This window comes from Manis pentadactyla, chromosome 7 (assembly GCF_030020395.1).
Source record: "Manis pentadactyla isolate mManPen7 chromosome 7, mManPen7.hap1, whole genome shotgun sequence".
Classification (NCBI taxonomy): Eukaryota; Metazoa; Chordata; class Mammalia; order Pholidota; family Manidae; genus Manis; species Manis pentadactyla.
In genome coordinates, this window is record NC_080025.1 from 49,670,784 (window position 1) to 49,693,115 (window position 22,332).

The window sequence follows — 22,332 nt, forward strand, 5'->3', positions numbered from 1 at the left end:
ACAGTGCATGGATATTAGCAGTTTGCGATGGTGCAAATAGCTTAGCTTAGCAACTGAAAGTTTTAGTTTAGATCTGATATCCAGTATTTTCTTTCTTGTTCCTATTTTTTTTAACTTTGTAATTTGAAGCAGCAATAATCGCTAGATTTGGAAGAATTAAATAAGATGATTTATGTTAAGGACTTAGCACAATGCCTGGTTGCTAAAGAAACACTCATATGAGAATATTCTATGCGCATCCTTTACTCTAGCCAGATATCTGGGAATCATCCATAAATCTTTTTACTCCTTTCCTACCAAAGAGCTATCCATTTCATCTCCTCAGGCCTAGAATGGGAGTGAGACATGACCCACATTTCATAACAATTTGGCTTTTAGTAGACAGTAGCTAAATCAGTCCTTCAGGATACTAACTTCTCTTCTACCTTTTTTTAGTAGTAATCACCATTAATTTTCTAGAACTCTGAAAGGATTGTAGTAATTTTCACTTCTGCTGGTTTCAGCAGAATTAGTTGTCTTAACATTAATCAAATAAGTTGACAGTATTAAAATAACAACTTTATTGTTATTTTTACTCGTGTATATTTTAATTTTAGACTTAATATTTTCACATGTGTGAGATTTATATAAATGCAGGATATTGTAGTGCTAAGTGTGCACTTGGCACAGCACACTCATAGGTTCAAATATAGGCTCTGCAGTTTCACGACCTCAAGCAAGTACATAATTTTTCTAGGATTGCTTTACCACATTTTGAAAGTGAATTAATAAGGTTTAGTTACATACAGTGTTGTTACAGTTATTAAAGGAGATAAATTTATATGAAAATGCAAAAGGCTAAGAACAGCCAAGACAATCTGCAATAATAAAGTGGTACTTGTTTCATCCAATGTCAAGATTTTTAGTGAAACTAGATAAAGACAATGTTGTGTTAGTGCAAGGATACACAATATTCTCTGTTCAATAGATCAATGGAACAGAATAAGGAATACAAAAACAAGTACATGCATATATAGTAGATACTTGATTTATGGGGAAAATGGCATGCTGAAGAGTAGAATGTGATATTTCAGTACATGGTGCTAGAGCAGTGTGTATGTTCATATGGAGCGACGTGAATCAAGATCCCTCTCTCACACCACCCTCAAAATAAAGTCCCAGTGGATTATGAATCTGCCTGTGAAAGGCAAAATGATAAATATTTACATGACAATTAGGAAAATATCTATGTGACCTTACAGTATGAAAAGTTTTCTTAAATAGGATATAAAACTCTTCATCAGAAGTCACCTTTAAGAGAGTAAAAGGCAAATCACAGAGTGGTAGAAGATATTTACAGCACTCTGACAAAGAACTCACAGATGGGATATAGGTAGAACTACAGATCAGTGAGGAAAAGACAGCCCAATTGAAAAATTAGTGAGAGACTTGAACAGGCACTTCACCAAACGGCTATGCAATGTGCAGTAAAAATAAGAAAATGATCAAGATCATAGGTCATTAGAGGAATGCAAATTAAAACCACAGCAATATACAGCTACCTACAAACCTGCCAGTACACTAGAAGGGACGAATAATAGAGTTTGTGGGAATATGGAGTAAAGAAATTCTCATATACTGTGGAATATATATTGGCACTATCACTTTGGTAAACTGGTTGACAGTGTAGAAGTGGAATATATGCATAATCTATGCCTGCAATTCCACTCCCCACAGAAATAGTATGTGTGTGTACCACCAAGTGGTATGTATATGCAAGTTTGTACTAGCAGTATTTGGTCTAGCTCCATTTGGGGGTGGAATGTGCATCAACATTATTAAAGGTAAATAAATTACCATGTTTTCCTACTTTGGAATGCTGTACCCTAATGAAAACAAAGCTCATACAACAAAATGGATGTACTGGACAAACATTATGTTGAGCAAAAACCCACACAACAAAGAATATATACTATATGATCCCAGTGTTTAGAGTCATGCTGGCTATTCTTGGAGAAGGTGTTAATGATTGGGGGGGTGCTGGCAGGGACCACTGGGTTACTGCCAGTGCACTATTTCTAGCTCTCCCTGGTGGTTACCTGGATGCCTGCTTCGGCCTAGTTTATTGAACTGAACATTTGTGCTTTGTGTGCTTTTCTTTGTGTTAAACTTCAGGAGAAAAATAAGAATGACCCAGCTTTCTAATACTCAATAAATAGTATGAGATTTTCCTTCTTACCTCTCCATCTAATTTGTGAGCATTTTGTGTATGTTCTTTGATTAGTATAATTCTGGGTTTGATATTATAGATGTAAACTCTTTAAAGATTAGGTAGGGACAGTTTTAGCCAGTACACATACAAAAAATAACTTTGCTTTTGAAAATTCAGATACTCCAACTTTTTGTGTGGCCCACAAACAGTATATATGTACTTTTTAATATGACAGAACTGTAATGACACTCACATGACACATTTGTTGTTTCTCGAAATTTTTCATTGAAGAAAAGTCTCAGTTGTCAATAGTTGAAGCTATTACTTTTTTGGGTATTTTCTTCTGTTGATTCAAACTTTATTTTTAACCCAAGAAGTTTATGGTTTTATACAAGTTACATATATCCCTTGTTAAATAAAAAAATTTTAAATAGATTTTCTAATTGCAAGTGAGATATTTTGAACTTTATATTTTCTATCCAGTTGTTGAATACTTACAAGAACTCTGATTTTTATGATTACTGCGTCCATTACACTTGATTAAATTCACTGATTATGTGGTAATAATTTTCAGTAATTCCTCTATTAGTCTTCTGATACAGTCATCATTTATATCAAATGGCATTAATAATGGCAGTTTTTAAAAAGTCATTCCCTCTTTCTAAAAAATATTGCACACCACTATTCTTAGTACACTTTAATGGTGATTGAAGTCATCCTTATTTAGTCCATTCACCCTCATTTAGTGACATTCATAAATAAGTAATCTTTATTTAGTGACATTCTTTTCTATATTATGCATTAACCCCCAAATACCTAGGAAGCCTCATAGAAAAACTAGGGGGCTCCCCCATGACAGTATAACTAAGAGAAGACAAATAGGGACTCTATGGCACCTTACTACACTGATGGACAGTGACTGAAATGGGGTATGGGGGGCAGGGACTCGATAATAAGGGTGAATGTAATAACCACATTGTTTTTCTTGTGAAACCTTCATAAGAGTGTATATCCATGATACATTAATAAAAAAAAAAGAAAAGAAAAAATAAGGGGCTCAAACCAAGTTTCAAACAGGTTCAAGGCATAAACAAGAAAGGATCACTGAACATTCTAGTATTAGTACATAACCTAATCTTTTCAGCTTTTAAATCAAAGTGCTAATAAGCATTTATGGGATTTTAATATAAATAGATGAAGTTTATATAATTCAAAATATGTAGTATATATAAAAGATGAAATTTTTTCCCTACTTATATTTCTTAATAAAAGAGCTTTCATACTTCATTCTTTAAAAATAGTGGTAAAGAAGTGTTTTAATATTTTATGAACAGGATTCTTCAAAGTAATGTGTTTCTCTAAGTCTACATAAACTTTTTTGTTTCAAAAAAATTGTTAAGATAGGCTATATTGGCATAAAATCATTATTGCTGTTGACAAAATGGTGTGTTACTGCATATTACCATTTCTGTGAGGCAAGGGACCTTTTTGAGCCTTGGATGGCTTGAGAGTATTTACTTCTTTATGGAACACCTAGCACAGAAGTGTGTGCTGGGTGCAGAGACCAGCATTGCTATGGCTTCATTTTCATAACTCAGTACATTTGTAAACTGTAAAAGAACATTTGCTATCCAATTTTTTCTTAATGGAACTATTGTGATAAAATGCAGCAAAGTCAGTGTGATCTTGAGTATTTAACTATAAATTTAAATTTTTTTCCTTCATACGTGTGGGGTCTTCCGACATATTTAGAAAGCTCATCAAGGGAGAGAAAGTTGGCTGCATCAGAGGTGAGACAGAGGCCTCCTTCCAAAACCACATATAATACAAAAATGTAATTAATGCAACTAATCCTGAAAGAGCAACAGGAAAGAAGACTATGTCAGACTACATACACCTGGAGAAAAGAACAGACCTCACAGAACAGGGTGACATACCAAAGCTGTGATCTGGCAGGACCCAAGGCTTCCCTCACCCCAGCTCACTGACGGGAGGAAGAGAAATGGAGCAGGGAGGGAGGGGAGGCCTAGGACTGTTGAACACCCAGCCCTGGAGATCTACTCTAGAAGCATGAACCTACATTACATGGTGCTCTGGAGATTAGTGGGGTTGGAAAGCTAAGACAGGTGGAATACCTGGAAAGATGGAGATTCCAGCCACTTGTGGAAAATGGATTCACATGTGACTTCTCTGGGACAAAAGAAAGGTGGGCAGTCTGAGAGACGTCCTAACAGCGAGAGGGCTGCTAAAGGGGCAAGGATTTCACAGAGCTTCCTGCTCAGGAGAAAGGACAGGTAGACAAAATTGTCTGGGTGCACTCTGCCCAGCAGGTTGGGAACTTCCACGATCTTCAGGTACTCCAGCCCCCTGGCTGGCTACACAGCTCCAAGGACCCCTTCCATGGTACGCAGCCTGCTGTGCCTTCCTCCTGGCCAGCCCACACCTGGCTCACAAACCAGCAAGCCCCGCCCTGGCATCAGGCCAGCCAGAGGGAAGCCCCACCTACAGCAGCTACAAACACAAAGCATAGAGGCTTACACCTGTGTGCTTGGCCCACTGGTTCTGGCAGAGGAGACAGGCATAGCACCTGGGAGTAGAAAACAGTTCTTTCCTCCCCCGAGGCACCAGCCCTGCTCCCCTGTGACCCCCGACATCACTTCAGGGGTTGAGCAGCTCCAAAGAATAGAGCTTTTGGGCACTAGAGGGCACCACATACAAATAGGAAACGTAAAAGGAACCTGGTTCAACCCAAAATTCCACAAACACCAGAAAAAGGGCCAAATGAAACTGAACTCATCAATCTTCCTGAAAGAGATTTAAAAATAAAAATCAAACATGGTCATGGAGGTACAGAGAAATATCCAAGAATGCAGGGAAGAATTCCAGATGGAGATTCAAACATTATAGGATAGAGTATCAGAAATGAAACTTACAATGGAGGAATTTAAAAGCAGATTAGATATGGTGGAGGGAGACAGTAGATGGAATAGAAATTAGAGAAGAGGAATAAAAAGAAGCTGAGGCACAGAGAGAAAAAAAGGATCTCTAAGAATGAAAGAATATTGAGAGAAGTCTGTGACCAATCCAAACAGAACAATATTTGCATTATAGGGGTACCAGAAGACAAAGAGAGAGAAAAAGGGATAGAAAGTGTCTTTGAGGAGGTAATTGCTGAAAAATTCCTTAATCTGGAGAAGGAGATAGTCTCTCAGGCCATAGAGGTACACAGATCTCCCAACACAAGGGACCCAAGGAAGACAACACCAAGACATATAATAATTAAAATTACAAAATAAGAACAGACTACTAAAAGCAGCCAGAGAGAGAAAAAAGATCACATACAAAGGAAAATACATCAGGCTATCTATCATCAGACTTCTCAACAGAAACGTTACAGGCCAGAAGGGAGTGGCATGATATATTTAATGCAATGAAACAGAAGGGCCTTGACCAAGAATACGTTACATGGCAAGATTATCATTTCAGTTTGAAGGACGGATTAAACAATTTCAAGATAAGCAAAAGCTGAGAAAATTTACCTTCCACAAACCACCTCTACAGTGTATTTTGGAGAGACTGCTATAGATGGAAGTGTTCCTAAGGTTAAATAGCTATCACCAGAGGAAATAAAACCACAGTAAAGAAAGTAGAACAGTTAATTACTGAGCATATGCAAAATCAAATCAACTACCCCCAAAGTCAGTCAAGGGATAGAAAAATAGTACAGAATATGACACCTAATATATAAATAATGTAGGAGGAGGAAAATGAAAAAGGAATTTTAGATTGTGTTTGTAATAGCCTACAAAGTGAGTTAAGTTAGACTCTTAGATAGTAAGGAAGTTACCCTTGGACCTTTGGTAACTACGAATCTAAAGTCTGCAATGGCAATAAGCACATATCTACCGATAATCACCCTAAATTAAATGGTCTGAATGCATCAATCAAAAGAAATAGAGTCACTGAATGGGTAAAAAAACAAGACCCATCTATATGCTGCATACAAGAGACTCACTTCAAACCCAAAGACATATACAGACTAAAAGTGAAGTGATGGAAAAAGATATTTCATGCAACTAATAGGGAGAAAAAAGCAGGAGTCACAGTACTTGTATCAGCCAAAATAGACTTCAAAACAAAGAAAGTAACAAGTGACAAAGAAGGACATTACATAATAATAAAGGCATCAGTTCAAGAAGAGGATATAACCATTATAAATATCTATGCACCCAACACAGGAGCACAAACATATGTGAAACAAATACTAACGGAATTGAAAGGGGTAGCAGAATGCAGTGCATTTATTTTAGGAGACTTCAACACACCACTCACCCCAAAGGACAGATCAGCCATACAGAACATAAGGAGGATTACAGAACGTAAGGAGACAGAGGCACTGAACAACACATTAGAACAGATGGACCTAACGGACATCTACAGAACACTGCACTCAAAAGCAGCAGGATACCACATTCTTCTCAAGTGCACATGGAACATTTTCAAGAATAGATCATATACTAGGCCACATAAAAAGCCTCAGTAAATTCAAAAAGACTGAAATTGTACCAAGCAGCTTCTCAGACCACAAAGGTATGAAACTAGAAATAAATTATGCAAAGACAACAAAAAATCCCATAAACACATGGAGGCTTCAAAACATACTCCTAAATAACCAGTGGATCAATGACCAAATAAAAACAGATCAAGCAATATATGGAGACAAATGCCAACAATAATTCAACACCGCAAAATCCGTGGGACACAGTGAAGGCTGTGCTAAGAGGGAAGTGTATTGCAATACAGGCCCACCTCAGGAAAGAACAATCCCATATGAACAGTCTAAACTTACAATTAATGAAACTAGAAAAAGAGAACAAATGAGGCCCAAAGTCAGTAGAAGGAGGGACATAATAAAGATTAGAGTAGAAATAAATAAAATCGAGGAGAGTAAAACAATAGAAAGAATCAATGAAAGCAGGAGCTGGTTCGAGAAAATAAACAAAATAGATAAACCCCTCGGCAGACTTTTCAAGAAAAATAGTCTACACACATGAACAATCAGAAATGAGAAAGGAAAAATCACTATGAACACCACACAAATATAAAGAATTATGATAGAGTACTATCAAAAATTATATGCTAACAAACTGGAGGAAATGGACTTTTTAGAAAAATACAACCTTTCAAGGCTGAGGCAGGAAGAAACAAAAAATCTGAACAGACCAATTATCAGTAGCAATGAAATTGAATTGGTAATCAAAAAACTACCTAATAACAAAACTCCTGGACCAGCTGGCTTCACTGCTGAATTTTATCAAACATTTAGTGAAGACCTAATATGCATCCTCCTTAAAGTTTTCCAAAAAATAGAAGAGGAGGAAATACTTCCAAACTCATTTTTTGAGGCCAGCATCACTCTAATACCAAAACCATGCAAAGATACCGCAAAAAAAGAAAATTACAGATCAATATCCCTGATGAACATAGATGAAAAAATACTCAACAAAATATTAGCAAACCGAATTCAAAAATACACCAAAAAGATCATCCATCATGATCAAGTAGGATTTATTCCAGGGATGCAAGGATGGTACAATATTAGAAAATCCATCAACATCATCCACTGTATCAATAAAAAGATGGACAAAAACCACTTGATCATCTCCACAGATGCCGAAAAAGCATTCAACAAAATTCAACATCCATTCATGATAAAAACTCTCAACAAAATGGATATAGAGGGCAAGTACCTCAACATAATAAAGGCCATATATGACAAATCCACAGCCAACATCATACTTAACAACGAGAAGCTGAAAGCTTTTCCTTTAAGATCAGGAACAAAACAAGGATGCCCACTCTCCCAACTTTTATTCAGCATAGTTCTGGAAGTCCCAGCCACAACAATCAGAAAACACAAATAAATAAAAGGCATCCAAATTGGTAAATAAGTAGTTAAATTATCGGTATTTGCAGAGGACATGAAATTGTATAAAAAACTCTAAAGAATCCACTCCAAAACTTCTAGATCTAATATCTGAATTCAGCAAAGTTGCAGGATACAAAATTAATACACAGAACTCTGTTGCATTCCTATACAATAACAATGAACTAGCAGAAAAAGGAATCCGGAAAACAATTCCATTCACAACTGCATCAATAAGAATAAAATTCTTAGTAATAAATCTAACCAAGGAAGTGAACGACATATACTCTGAAAACTACAAGACACTCATGAGAGAAATTAAAGAAGATACCAATAAATGGAAATACATCCTGTGCTCATGGATAGGAAGAACTAATATTGTCAAAATGGCCATCCTGCCTAAAGCAACCTACAGATTCAATGCAATCCCTATCAAAATACCGACAGCATTCTTCAACGAAGTATAGCAAATAGTTCTAAAATTCATATAGAACCACAAAAGACCCTGAATAGCCAAAGCAATCCTGAAAAGGAAGAATAAAGCTGGGGGGATGTGTTCCCCAACTTCAAGCTCTACTACAAAGCTACAATAATCAACACAATTTGGAACTGGCAGAAGTACAGACCAATGGAACAGACTAGAGAGTCCAGGTAGAAAGCTCATCAAGACTTCTCTGCCAATATTTTGTGATGTTACCAGAATTATATTTGAAAATCAGACCTGAATTTGGATGTGGATCTAAAGAATTTTTCCATAAGATAAATCAGGCTACTTTCAGAGACTTGCTTTTGCTGTTTTTTTATTATGGAAAATTTCATTCATACATAAAATTACATAGAACAGGCATCTGTATTTATGACCCAAATTTAGGAATTACCAAAAACTTTAATTTGCACTGATATTGGAATATTATTACTGATTTGAGGTTTTATGGTCATTATTGTGGTCCATACTTTTTTCTCCAGTTTACAGAAAAATTTAGAGCCTAATTTGTACAAGATCCATCAAAATCATAAAGCATCCTGGGCCTCCTGGCAGTCTTGATTTTGTTTAAAAGTTAAGTCACCCTGCCCTTAAAATACTTACAAAGTTATATTAAATATAAAAATTTTAAAGTGTACTTCTTTACTTAACATAGACCTATCAGATGAAGAGTCAAAAGGAGAGACCGAAAATGTACTTAAAAGAGTCCCAAGCCCTTGCACTTATATGTTTGGAAAGTTTGGTTGAGTTGAATCATGCCCCAAGAATTCCTGTCTCCTACCTGTTTTTTCTTTTTCTTTTGGAAACATTTCCCAAATGCTTCTAGCCATAACTTCTAAGATAGCTCTCATTGTGCAATGATAGTGTTTCTGATATGCGAATTAGGTATTGGGATGTAATAGCATTCTAAATGTGTGTGGTATTACTTGTAAGACATCAGAAAAACTTAGGACATAATGAGATCAGTTAAAACATTTTCTAATGATTGTTTCACATTTCTTTTTTGTGGCTGTGTGATAAGCAGTGCTATCTGTGGTAAAGAGTTTTGAGAGTTCGAAGTCTACTGTAAATTGTACTGAGACAAGGACCATGGGCTTAGACAGAGTAGGGTGAGGGCCTCTGGAAAAAACAAAAAGCAAGATAATCCATTGTCAGATTTGCTTTGGCCTACTGAGGGGGGGCCAGCTTATTTTTCTAACTTTACCCAAGTGCTGCTTTTCTTCTTCCAGCCCTAAACAAATGATTTGTTGCAACTTAGGCAATGTAACAGGGAAGCCCAAAACAACATAGTAAAAACAGGAAGGATTCCATCTTAAAACCCAATTAAAGTTTCTTACACAATAACTCAGCCTACCTTGGGAGCAAAGAAGGCAGTCTTGAGTGATCTGCTCCCAGACCAAGACTCCAGTATCCCAGGGAGAAATCAGAGCAGTAAATTCCTTATGTTAAGTTAATTCTAAATATTCAAGGACCACTTAACAAGTCCACACCCCTCAGTTTTTTTTCACATTCCCAAATATCCTCAACTGCCTATAAAACCCCCTAGACAACGCACCACTACAGGCTCTCTTGTCCCCTCCTGGCGTGAGCCAGGAGCACTGTCTGTCCTCTCACTGTATCTCTTAATAAGTCTCCCTGGCTCTCCTACCTTGGGTGTTTGCTAAGTTCATTCTTTGACTCCACAAACAAGAACTCTGGCATCAATATTAGGAGCAAATATAAAGCACACTGATGCTAATTAGTACTTAGAGGAAAAAGTCTTCATTTTTTTTTAAACAAATAATAAGTTGGCTCTGCAAATCCCACGGTTCCCTTTTAAAAGATATAATTAACTCTGTAATTAATAAAGTGAATAAGAACTTTTAATTAAATCATAACTACCTTGTTATACTGGAAAAATGTAGGAATTTCTCTTCTCAGGGACATAGATATTAGCACTCCCTGTTATTTGCTTCCTGTAAATTCACCACATGAGGGTTGCATACATCTTTTTTCTGCAGTTGATCCTAACATATCAGAGTGCAGGACTGACCTTTAAGGGTGTATTCTTTTATGAGTGTCTCAATAAATGTCTTTACTTCCCACTCCTACAATTTGATGAAGGCAGTCAAGGTATAATTATAGCTTTCTTAACCTACCTTATTCTGTGTTTTCCCCAGCCTTAGATGTCTCTCTTCAGTGCTAAAATAAAGCTTTGGGGATTTTGAAACTTTCTGGTTGACAATTGTAAAAATGTTTATGCTGGTGAGACAGGGACCATGGGCTTAGACAGAATAGGGTGAGGCCCTCTGGAAAAAGCAAGGCAGGATATTTACAGGCAGAGCAATGTAACTATATGCAAGGAAACCCTACTAAAATTCTGTTAAACATTAAGCTCTACAGTCATTCTTCAGTGAGATCAGTTAATATTCCCCAGATAAAGAAGAGTAGCACATGTTTTTATTATGCTAATTATTTGTAATCATGTGTAAGATTCACTTTAGCATGCTAGAAGGCCCAGGCCTATGTGCTGTCTTTCCTCCTTCAGATCTGAGGAGGTGATTTTGCAAACTGGGCAACTAATTTAGCATGCAGACCCAGCTGTAAACAACATAGTAAAAGGCAGGAAGGATTCCACGTTAAAGATAAGAGTACAATTTAACACCCAGGAAGTTTAACAAGTAAGATTCTTAACTTACTCTTCAGCAAACAAACAGTACCTCAGCCCACCTTGGGAGCTGGGCAAACGGCCTTTTGATATGCTCCCAGACCAAGACACTGGTATCCCAGAGAGAAATCAAGGCAGGAAATTCCTTAAGTTAATTTTTAATATTTAGGGACCACTTAACAAGTCCACACCCCTAAGCTCTTTTTCATGTTCCCAGATATCCTCAACTGCCTATAAAACCCCTAGACAGCGCACCACTACTGGCTCTCTTGTCCTCTCCTGGCGTGAGCCAGGAGCGCTGTCTGTCCTCTCTCTGTCTCTCTCAATAAAAGTCTCCCTGGCTCTCCTACCTTGACTGTTTGCTAAGTTAATTCTTCGACTTGGCAAACAAGAAACCCGGCATCACAGATATAAGGTGGTGGTACTTAGGGCTTGTCAATTTCAAATGTGCAGAGGCTTTTCAGAATGGATATGGATATATCAGCCCCTCATATAGAGGGATCGTGTGTGTGGTAGAAGTGTGTGCTTGGTGTGCCCTCCAAGCAATATCTAATTGTGAAGATTAGTTATTTAATCAGTAACAACCGATAATGGGCTTTTAAAGCACATTGTAGCTTCATTAGTGTCCCTGGAAATAAATACCCAAGATCGTGAGCGAGTATGGCAAGCTATTGATTCACACCTTACAGTCACTGATAGAGTTTATACAAATAATTAGCATAATAGAGTTGTTCTGCTCTAGTTGTCATCATTTTTGGCTCATGGCTGCTTATTGCATCAACTCTTTAAGCCTTCATCATGATTATAAAGCAGGTTTTGCATTGCCTTTTATATGTGATTTTCAACGGTTCTGTGTAAATATTAGTCAGTGGAAGTATTCAGTATCTTTACAGTGTATTTCAGCAAGGAAACCACAGCATGGAGAGATTTGTCATGTATTCCAGTCAGCTGAGTCTATGCCTCTGCGTCTGTGAATTGTCAGTTTTCATGTTTGAGATATTTAAAAACAATCTTTTGTATAAGAGCAAGTTAGTTGTTTTACTGTCACTGATATTAATCTAACCTTCCTGATTGGTCTATGGGCTAAACATTTGTTTTTCACATTGTATGTGATTCCATAACTATTGTTTTGACCCTGCAAAAGTCATTTTTCCTAAAGATTATTCTCTAATGTTCCTGGATTTTTCCTCTTTTATTAATCTAATTAATAAGTGATCTTGAGGATTTTTCTGCTGAGTTCAAGTTACACAGGCACTTGCTGTTTTGGTAGAATGTCTGAGAGAACAGAAGAGATATCACTGGTCCTACTGTAATTCAAAAACCTAAAGCACTAAACAAAAGAGTATGTATTTATTTTAACATTCCTAGTTTTTATGGGTTGGTGATTTTAGAAGCTCACATGAGTCTTGGTGCATATTGCTCTGTCTGCTTCAAATTGCATTTTCATTTCATAGCCCTCACCTAGAGCAGCATATTTATATGTTAATATTTATACAAGTTTAACATTTAAAGAGAAATGTGCCACTTGAATGAAGGTCTTTTAAGGGAAGAAAGCTAAGGTGGAGTAGTGAATGTGTTGGCAGCCTGTCAACCAGGAAGTCCAGACAGTCTTATCATTCATTTCAATTAGCAGAAGCTGGCCATTGTTATTTATGAGGTTTGGAAAATGTACAATTTTAATCATAGAAGTTTTCTTAGAATCTAATGTGCTTGATTATAATTATGAATATTTTAAGCATACAGAAAAATTGAGAGAATAGCATAACAATTATGTGTGCCTATCATCTCCTTCCATCAAATCCTGATGTTTCCAATACTTGCAGTGCTTTTCTTTTTTAAGAAATAAATCAAAATGTATATAGTTAAAGCACCTATATAATCCTCCCCGAATTAATTTTTTTCTCTTCTTCCCTTCCTCTTCAGATGTAACTACAGTCTTGATCTATATTGCATATGAATGTCAACACACAAGGTAACTTTGTTTTCCATGTTTTCAATAATATATCTAGACAGCATTATACCATAATACATAACATTCCGCAACTTGTTTTTCATTAGCTTGGCATTTTGGTTTTTAAGTACAGGCATGTTGATATTTATAGGTTGGTCATTCATTTTTAGCTGTTATATAATGTTCCATTGTATGTATCTATGTCATTCATATATTTCCTGTTGGTAGATATTTAGGTTTTGGTTGCTTGGCTTTTACAAACAGTGCAACAGTGAGTACTCTTGGAGGGATCACCTTGGGTACCTGTGAGAAAGTTGCTCTAGGCCCTAAAGGATGTATATGCTAAAGTGCAATTGCTGAATTGAACAGTATATGCATTTCAGCTTTACTAAATATTGTCAAATTATTCTCTAAAGTATTTGCATTAATTTATACTCCTGCCAGTGATGTATAAGAGTTCTGTTTCATATTCTGATCACTCTTAGTTTAATCAGGACTTACATTATTGGCATATGATTGGTATGTAATGGCTTTTCATATTGCTCTAATTTTCATTTTCCTGATTATTAATGAGCTTAGCACCATTCATTCAATGTATGAATTAAATACTGCTAGATGACAGGCAGAGTCCCATGTGCTCACATGCTGGTAAAGGGAGATGAAAAGTGGGTAGACAAAAAAAAATACATGATATCTTAGATGGTAATAAGTGCCATGGAGAGTGAGAGAAGAGAGCAAGTACCATGTAGATAATTGGAGGATGAACATTCCAGGCAGAGGGAATAACAAATTAGAAGACCCTCATGTGAGACATGTTCCCTGTGACATGAACTACAAGGAAGCCAGGGCAGCTGGAATAGAGTCTGTAAGGGAGTAGGAGATGAGATGAGAGAATTGATCAGGTGTCTTGTAAAGACTGTCTTTCACTTTGAGTGTGATTACCATCTGAAATGTGAGGGTTCGAAAAGAGGCATTTAGAGTAGGCAGTTACTTAGATTTAAACAGGAGAAAAGGGCCAGCTAATCACCAAGAAAGAGTCAGCCCTGGCCAACCAACCCCTAAGCCTTCTTGAGTTCCCAGTTTCATAGTCAAGGACACCTAGATTGTCAAGGGGCCTGGGAACACAGGGGCTTCCCTGATGGCAGGGCATGTCCAAGGTCTGAAAACCTTGTCCGAAAGTAACCCCACGTCATTAAAATAACATCTCAATCTACTTAGCATTGTGATTTTGGCCCTCCTGTGGGCTTCACTAGGTACTTATGGCTAAGGTGCCTGCACACTGAGAATAAGGTTACATGATCTAGAGCTATCAATAAACCTGTCAATCAGATGACATAAGACACAGGGCAGGACTTCCTGCCATCTTAAGGAAAAGTAAAAGCCACCCTAACCCAAACAGAGGGCTACTTCTGGTTTCCAGATAGCCCTGCTTCCTGTCTTGAGAGTGTACTTTTCGCTTTGACCCAGTAAATTCCTTGCTGATTTTTCTTACTGTCTGGTCTCTCAACTGAATTCTTTCCTTTGAGAAGACAAGAATTGGGGAAACAATGCGTTCAATTGGTAACACAGTGATGTGATTTTATTTAGGCTTTGAAAGGATCACTCTAATTACTCTGGTGAGAGTTCACTGTAAGTAAAAAGAGGCTAAAGGAGGAAGCAAGGAGACTAGTTATATTTAGGCTGTTATAATCCAAGGAAGAGATGATGGTGATTTAGTCCAGGGTGGAGATGAAGGTGAGAAGTGTTCACAGTCTGGATATATTTTGAAAGTAAAATCACCAAGATAGCTGATTTATTAAATGTGGGGTGTGAGAGAAAAAGTACAGAGTTTTTGGCCTGGAAACTGGAAGACTGGAGTTACCATTCATTGAAAGGGATCTAAGGAAGAAGCAGTTTTGGAGAAGAGAGAAAATAGGAGTTTGATTTTGAACACGCAAGCTCTAGATGCCTCCTCAGCACTCAGGTTAAGGTGTTGATTCAGCAGGTAGATAAGAGTCTAGAATACAAAGATGTCTGAGCTAGAGGTGTGGGTGTCAGCATAGAAGACTGGCTAAAAGCCATTGAAATTAGATGAAGGCCTGAGTAAAGAGAGAGAAAAGAAATTCAGGAAGAACCTTGAGCCAATCAAATGTTTTGAGTTTGGGAGGATGAGGCTTATAATAAGAAAGACTGAAGAGGAGTACTCAGTAAGGAGGAGGAGAACCAAGAGCAAATAGTACCCTGTAGAGACTGTTTCGAAGAAGGAATGGTTGTTGATCTCAAATATGGTCTGCTAGGTCCAGTAAGGTAAGTGCTGAGACTTGACCTTTGTTTTTAATAATATGGAGGTCATTAAAGGTTTTCACAGGAGCTGTTTCCTAGAGTAGTGAAGAGACAAAGGCTAGTAGGTTTGTGTGCCCTCAAGAGAGAATAGGAAGACAGGATCTGGAGTTAGCAAGAACAGACATTTCTTTTGAAGATTTCTCTCCAAAGAGGGTTGGGGGCGGGGTAGGTAGAGAACTGAACCATTGCTGGAAGAAGATATGGGATTAAAGAGTTTTTCAAAGATAAGGACAATGGCAGTGTTTTTGATACTGACATGAATAATGTAGTAAACGGGGGGAATTAAAGATGTATAAAAGAGAGAATTGCTGGAATGAGATTGAGTAGATGAAAGGAGACAAGGCTCAGCATCCGATGGAGGGTTTGGTTTTAGTAGGAGCACAGACTGTTATCCATAGTTGGAAAGGGAAAGCAAGAGTATTTTGGCACAAATGTAGGTAAACTGATAGATTCTGATTGGTTTTATTTTCTCAGTGAATTAGGAAGCAAGGTCTTCTACTGAGTTTGCAGGGTGGGGGATAGATAGAAGTGGGAAGAGAGGAAAAGGTATGACCTAATCATCCAGAAACTATAAAAATGGTTTATAGTTACAAGGCCACATCATGGTCCATTTGGAGTCAGTGGTTGTAGGGGTATAGTGAGGTCAGTCAGCAGAGCTATGTGGTTCTTTTTTCTCTAGTCAAATTCACTGTGCAGTTTATGTACAAAGAGTATTCATCTAGGATTAAGGTTTTCCTGGTAATGCTACAGGAATAATGCTATAGGAAGAGGAAGCAGTATATTTTGAGGGTGTGTTCAAAGCGGGGGATAATGATGGACAGTGGGCTTCAAGTTGTGTGAAGGACAGTGAAAAGGTGGTAGAATCAATGGATTGTAAAGCTGTGGTTTAAAAATTTGGAGTAAAGTTATTTGAGGAGGTGAGTTGAAAAGAAAGGGGATGGCTGGAGAATAGGATGCTAGAAATTGTGATTTGTGGGGCTGGCCAAGTTATTGGTAATGACAAATTTAGGGGATGACTGTGGGAATGAGTGGTGTGGCCAAGTGAAAAACCAGATTCTAAAAGGAGAGGAGGATGTCATGCATCATCTACGCAGCTATTTAAATCATCATGAATTTTGTTTCGAAGAATTAATCCATTTTCCTAGGTTGTCCAATTTGTTGGCATATAATTGTGCATTATAATCTCTTATGGTTCTATGTATTTCTGTGGTATCAGTTGTAACCTCTTTTTCATTTGATTTTATTTGAGCCTTCTATTTTTCTTGGTAAATCAAGCTAAAGGTTTGTTGATTTCATTTATCTTTTAAAGAATCAGCTCTTAGTTTAATCGATCTTTTTCATTGTCTTTTTAGTTCCTATTTCATTCATTTCTACTCTGATCTTTGTTCTTTTCTTCCTTCTACTAACTGTAGGTGTCATTTGTTCTTTGGTATGAATGTCAGCTTCAGTTTTTCCTTGTTTCTTGATATAGGTATTTATCACAATGAATTTCCCTCTTAGAACTGTTTTGCTGCATCCTATAAGCTTTGGTATGTTGTTTTTCCATTTTCATTTGTCTCAAGGTGTTTTTTTTTATTTATTAAATCATCATTCATTTTGATGAGAACAGTGTTGGAGAGAATATCATGGCCACAAGCTGAAACCTTTAGGGAATGAGGTTGGGGGTGTCATGTTAATGACTGCAGCAAGGAGAATTAGGGATGGTTGGGTCTGATAATGTGAGATTGAAAGTTGGAATTTAGGGAGGCAGGTAAGACAGTAGTTTGGAAGTGGCAACCAGAAATAAGAACACCTACTCCATCTCCAGGCCTAATGGGAAAAGGAGTGTGAGAATGAAGACAGCCATGTCTGAAGTGGGCTGTAGGGATTGCCAGGTTTCAGTTGGTGATGACTTTAAACCCTGGCTGCACATTAAAAATCACCTGGGAGGATTTGTAAGCATACCATTTCCTGGGTCCTGGCTCCCAGAGATTCTGACTCAGATAGTCTGGCTGGAACTCAGGCTTAGGTAATTTTTTTTTGTTTTAACTCCTAGGTGATTGTATATGCAGTCAGGGTTGTGTCCCAAGCAGGAATGTTCTGATGGAAGGTTGAGTAATTGGGGATTATGTGTTGTTGAGGGCGTAGGGAAAGGGTTTGGGAGTTTGAGAGAGGCGGGGCGTCTTTAAAAGCTTATTGATATATATGGCCCTTTGAATTTCTGTGAGTTGCCTATTCATACTCATGAGTCTTTTCTTCTTTTTTTTAATCTTCATGAATAATTTTTAAAATTATGATATTATTAATATTATGGTATTATCAATCACATGAGCAACATTGGGGTTACGATTCCCCCCATTATCAAGTTCCCACCACATACCTGGTTACAGTCACTGTCCATCAGCGTAGTAAGATGCTATAGAGTCACTACTTGTCTTCTCTGTGCTATACTGCCTTCACCATGTCCCCCGCTACATTATGTGTGCTAACCATAATGCCCCTTAATTCCCTGATCCCTCCCTTCCCCCCTACCCTCCCCAGTCCCTTTCTCTTTGGTAACTGTTAGTCCATTCTTGGGCTCTGTGAGTTTGCTGCTGTTTAGTTCCTTCAGTTTTTTTTTCTTTGTTCTTATACTCCACAGATGAGTAAAATCATTTGGTACTTGTCTTTCTCTTCCTGGCTTATTCACTGAGCATAATACCCTCCTGCTTCATCCATGTTGTTGCAAATGGTAGGATTTGTTTTCTTCTTACGGCTGAATAATATTCCATTGTGTATATGTACCAAATCTTCTTTATCCATTCATCTACTGATGGACACTTAGGTTGTTTCCATTTCTTGGCTATTGTAAATAGTGCTGCGATAAACATCGGGGTGCATATGAATTTTGAGTCTGGGATCCTGTGTTCTCAGGGTAAATTCCTAGGAGTGGAATTCCTGGATCAAATGGTATTTCTTTTTTTTTGAGGAACCACCACACTGCTTTCCACAATGGTTGAACTAATTTACATTCCCACCAGCAGTGTAGGAGGGTTCCCCTTTCTCCACATCCTCGCCAACATTTGTTGTTGTTTGATGTTGGCCATCCTAACTGGTGTGAAGTGGTATCTCACTGTGGTTTTAATTTGCATTTCTCTGATGATTAGGAATATGGAGCACCTTTTCATGTGCCTGTTGGCCATCTGAATTTCTTCTTTGGAGAAGTGTCTGTTCAGATCCTCTGCTCATTTTTTAATCGAATATTTGCTTTTTGTTTGTTGAGGCACATGAGCTCTTTATATATTTATATTATTAGTTATGTCATTTATGAATATATTCTCCCATACTGTAGGATGCCTTTTTGTTCTACTGATGGTGTCCTTTGCTGTACAGAAGCTTTTCAGCTTGATATAGTCCCACTTGTTCATTTTCGCTTTTGTTTCCCTTGCCTGTGGAGATATGTTCATGAAGAAGTTGTTCATGTTTATATTCAAGAGAGTTTTGCCTATGTTTTTTTCTAAGAGTTTTATGGTTTCATGACTTACATTCAGGTCTTTGATCCATTTTGGGTTTACTTTTGTGTGTGGAGTTAGACAGTAATCCAGTTTCATTCTCTTACATGTAGCTGTCCGGTTTTGCCAACACCAGCTGTTGAAGAGACTGTCATTTCCCCATTGTATATCCATGACTCCTTTATCATATATTAATTGACCATATATGCTTGGGTTTATATCTGGACTCTCTATTCTGTTCCACTGGTCTATGGGTTTGCTCTTGTGCCAGTACCAAATTGTCTTGATTACTGTGGCTTTGTAGTAGAACTTGAAGTTGAGAAGCATAATCCCCCTGCTTTATTCTTCCTTCTCAGGATTGCTTTGGCTTTTTGGGGTCTTTTGTGGTTCCATATGAATTTTAGAACTATTTGCTCCAGTTTGTTGAAGAATGCTGCTGGTATTTTGATAAGGGATTGCATTGAATCTGCAGATTGCTTTAGGCAGGATAGCCATTTTGACAATATTAATTCTTCCTACCCAAGAGCATGGGATGAATTTGCATTATTAGTGTCCTCTTTACTTTCTCTTAAGAGTGTCCTGTAGTTTTCAGGGTATAAGTCTTTCACTTCCTTGGTTAGGTTTATTCCTAGGTATTTTATTCTTTTTGATGCAATTGTGAATGGAATTATTTTCCTGATTCCTCTTTCTGCTATTTAATCATTAGTATATAGGAATGCAACAGATTTCTGTGTATTAATTTTGTATCCTGCAACTTTGCTGACTTCAGATATTCGTTCTAGTAGTTTTGGAGTGGATTCTTTAGGGTTTTTTATGTACAATATCATGTCACCTGCAAACAGTGAAAGTTTGACTTCTTCCTTACCAGTCTGGGTGCCTTTTATTTCTCTGTGTTGTCTGATTGCCGTGGCTAGGACCTCCAGTACTATGTTGAGTAAAAGTGGTGAGAGTGGGCATCCTTGTCTTGTTCCCTATCTTAGGTGAAAAACTTTCAGCTTTTCACTGTTAAGTATGATGTTGGCTGTGGTTTTGTTATATATGGCCTTTATTATGTTGAGGTACTTGCCCTCTATACCCATTTTGTTGAGAGTTTTTATCATGAATGGGTGTTGAATTTTGTCAAATGCTTTTTCAGCATCTATGGAGATGATCATATGGTTTTGTCCATCTTTTTATTGATACAGTGGATGATGTTGATGGATTTTTAAATGTTGTACCATCCTTGCATCCCTGGAATGAATCCCACTTGATCATGATCCTCTTGATGTATTTTTGAATTCAGTTTGCTTATATTTTGTTGAGTATTTTTGGATCTATATTCACCAGGGATACTAGTCTGTAGTTTCTTTTTTTGTGGTGTCTTTGCCTGGTCTTGATATTAGAGTGGTGCTGGCTTCATAGAATGAGTTTGGAAGTATTCCCTCCTCTTATATTTTTGGAAAACTTTAAGGAGGATGGGTATTAGGTCTTCTCTAAATGTCTGATAAAGTTCAGCAGTAAAGCCATCTGGGGTTTTTGTTCTTGGGTTGGTTTGATTACCAATTCAATTTCATTGCTGGTAATTGGTCTGTTCAGATTTTCTGTTTCTTCCTTTGTCAGTCTTGGAAGGTTGTATTTTTCTAGAAAGTTGTCCATTTCTTCTAGGTTATCTATTTTTTATCATATAATTTTTCATAGTATTCTCTAATAATTCTTTGTATTTCACTGGTGTCTAGAGTGATTTTTCCTTTCTCATTTCTGATTCTGTTTATGTGTGTAGATTCTCTTTTTTTCTTGGTAAGTTTGGTTAGGGATTTAATCTATTTTGTTTATTTTCTCAAAGAACTATCCCTTGGTTTAATTAATTTTTTATATTGTTTTATTCTTCTCAACTTTATTTCTTCTCTGATCTTTAATAATAAATTATGTCCCTCCTTCTTGAGTCTTTTCTTCCTATTGGGAGATGCTTCGTATTTGTCCTGGTTTGAGCTTTTTGTTGAAGTATAACTTGAATACTGAAAAGTACACACCTGAATACATCATGTAACAAGCAACAGAACAAATAAGGAAACAACATTACAAGCATCCTGAAGCCACACTTGTTCCCCCTTCTATTCAGTAATCCCTGTACTATGGAAGACTAGATTTTTAAAAAGGATTTTACATTGCCTACTTTGAACCAGATAGATTTCATATCAAAGTGTACTGGCCTTAGATTAGAGGGTAAACCAACATAGTCTCAGCCATGATGTTTCTGTTTTCCTCTTAAGGTACAGAGATACATAGAAGAGGGCTTGAAAATCCAAGATAATGTTTTTTCATCTGAAAACTGGCTTCTGGTGGTACATGGAAGTTGGAGATATATAAGAGACCAGCCACTGTCTTTTCTGCCTGCTTGTTCACCAGCTCTTCCTTGCCTGACTGGAAGTGAGCTGTTTTGGCAAGTGGAAACATGCCCTAAGTCACAGGACCTCACCCATTTGGTCAGGACAGTTTGGGTCTTGCAACCTGCCTGATTGTGATGGTGAGTCTAAGGTTAGGGCTTACAAAACAGCTCTAAGTCAGGTTTGAGTCAGAGAACAGCTCTGAAGCATGATCAACCATGGTTTTTCTTAAGAATAAATATATATTGAATAAGTGTGAATTGCCAGATTGTGCTTTGTCATTGGTAGCTGTTAATTTCCAGCATTTTGACTACTGCTATAAAATAAATAAATTCTGGATTTTTGATCTATAGAATGAGAAACATAATGAACTTAATTTTTTCATTTTTTGACAGAAAGCTGGGAAGCAAATCTTGTTAGGACATTACAATGAAGACTTGTTATTACTATTAGGAGCAGGAAATACCATTTTAAAAAATTTTAGCTGTACCTTTAGCATCTTTGAAGAATAAAGCTAATTGAAAATGACTCCTAAATATTAAAGAAGACCATTGGAAAAAACAGAAAGGGCAAAAATATTGCTTGCTTTTTAAAAAATAGTTACATTCCACCACATTCTCTAAAATTCTTTGAAGTTTAGATGACTATAATATCAGAGTATTGTTATAAATAAATACATCAGTAACTTACTAATATTAAGTTTCTTGAATGAAATATTTTCATTCTTATGTCAGCTTCTGTGTATTATGCTGCCTGTTGTAATAGTGAAGTCGCTCCAGTGCTCTGTGGTGTATGACAGTGAGTAAAGACAGCTTAGGGTGTTGCAGGGTCATATAACAAATCTTCCTGGGCTGTATTGTCCCAGGTTTGGTTTCTAAACTTTTAATTCATTACCACCTTATGAAAAAGTAAAAAAGTAATTTGAGTAAAAAGATCAGGGGTTGGCGGGAGGAGGGATGAATAGGCAAAGCCTAGAGG

At 37.2% G+C, this 22,332-nt stretch overlaps 1 protein-coding gene across 17 annotated transcripts in view; it reads left to right on the forward strand.

The window, feature by feature from the left end:
• The window catches only part of LOC118929068 (cytochrome c oxidase assembly factor 1 homolog), a 107,787-nt gene that overhangs the window by 34,362 nt on the left and 51,093 nt on the right, over positions 1 to 22,332 (forward strand). For 5 of the 17 annotated variants that reach the window (XM_057504369.1, XM_057504372.1, XM_057504374.1 and 2 more), the window contains exon 2: positions 13,172 to 13,220. The exons of 7 other annotated variants lie outside the window; for them this stretch is intronic. Coding sequence is in view for 1 of the 10 variants with exons in the window: in XM_057504370.1 (XP_057360353.1) it covers positions 13,206 to 13,220 (15 nt within the window). In the remaining 9 variants the exon portion in view is untranslated. Of the gene's footprint in view, positions 1 to 13,171; positions 13,221 to 15,466; positions 15,486 to 21,240; positions 21,495 to 22,332 lie in introns of those variants that run through there. 5 more of the 17 variants (XM_057504376.1, XM_057504381.1, XM_057504384.1 and 2 more) reach the window with 4 other exon arrangements.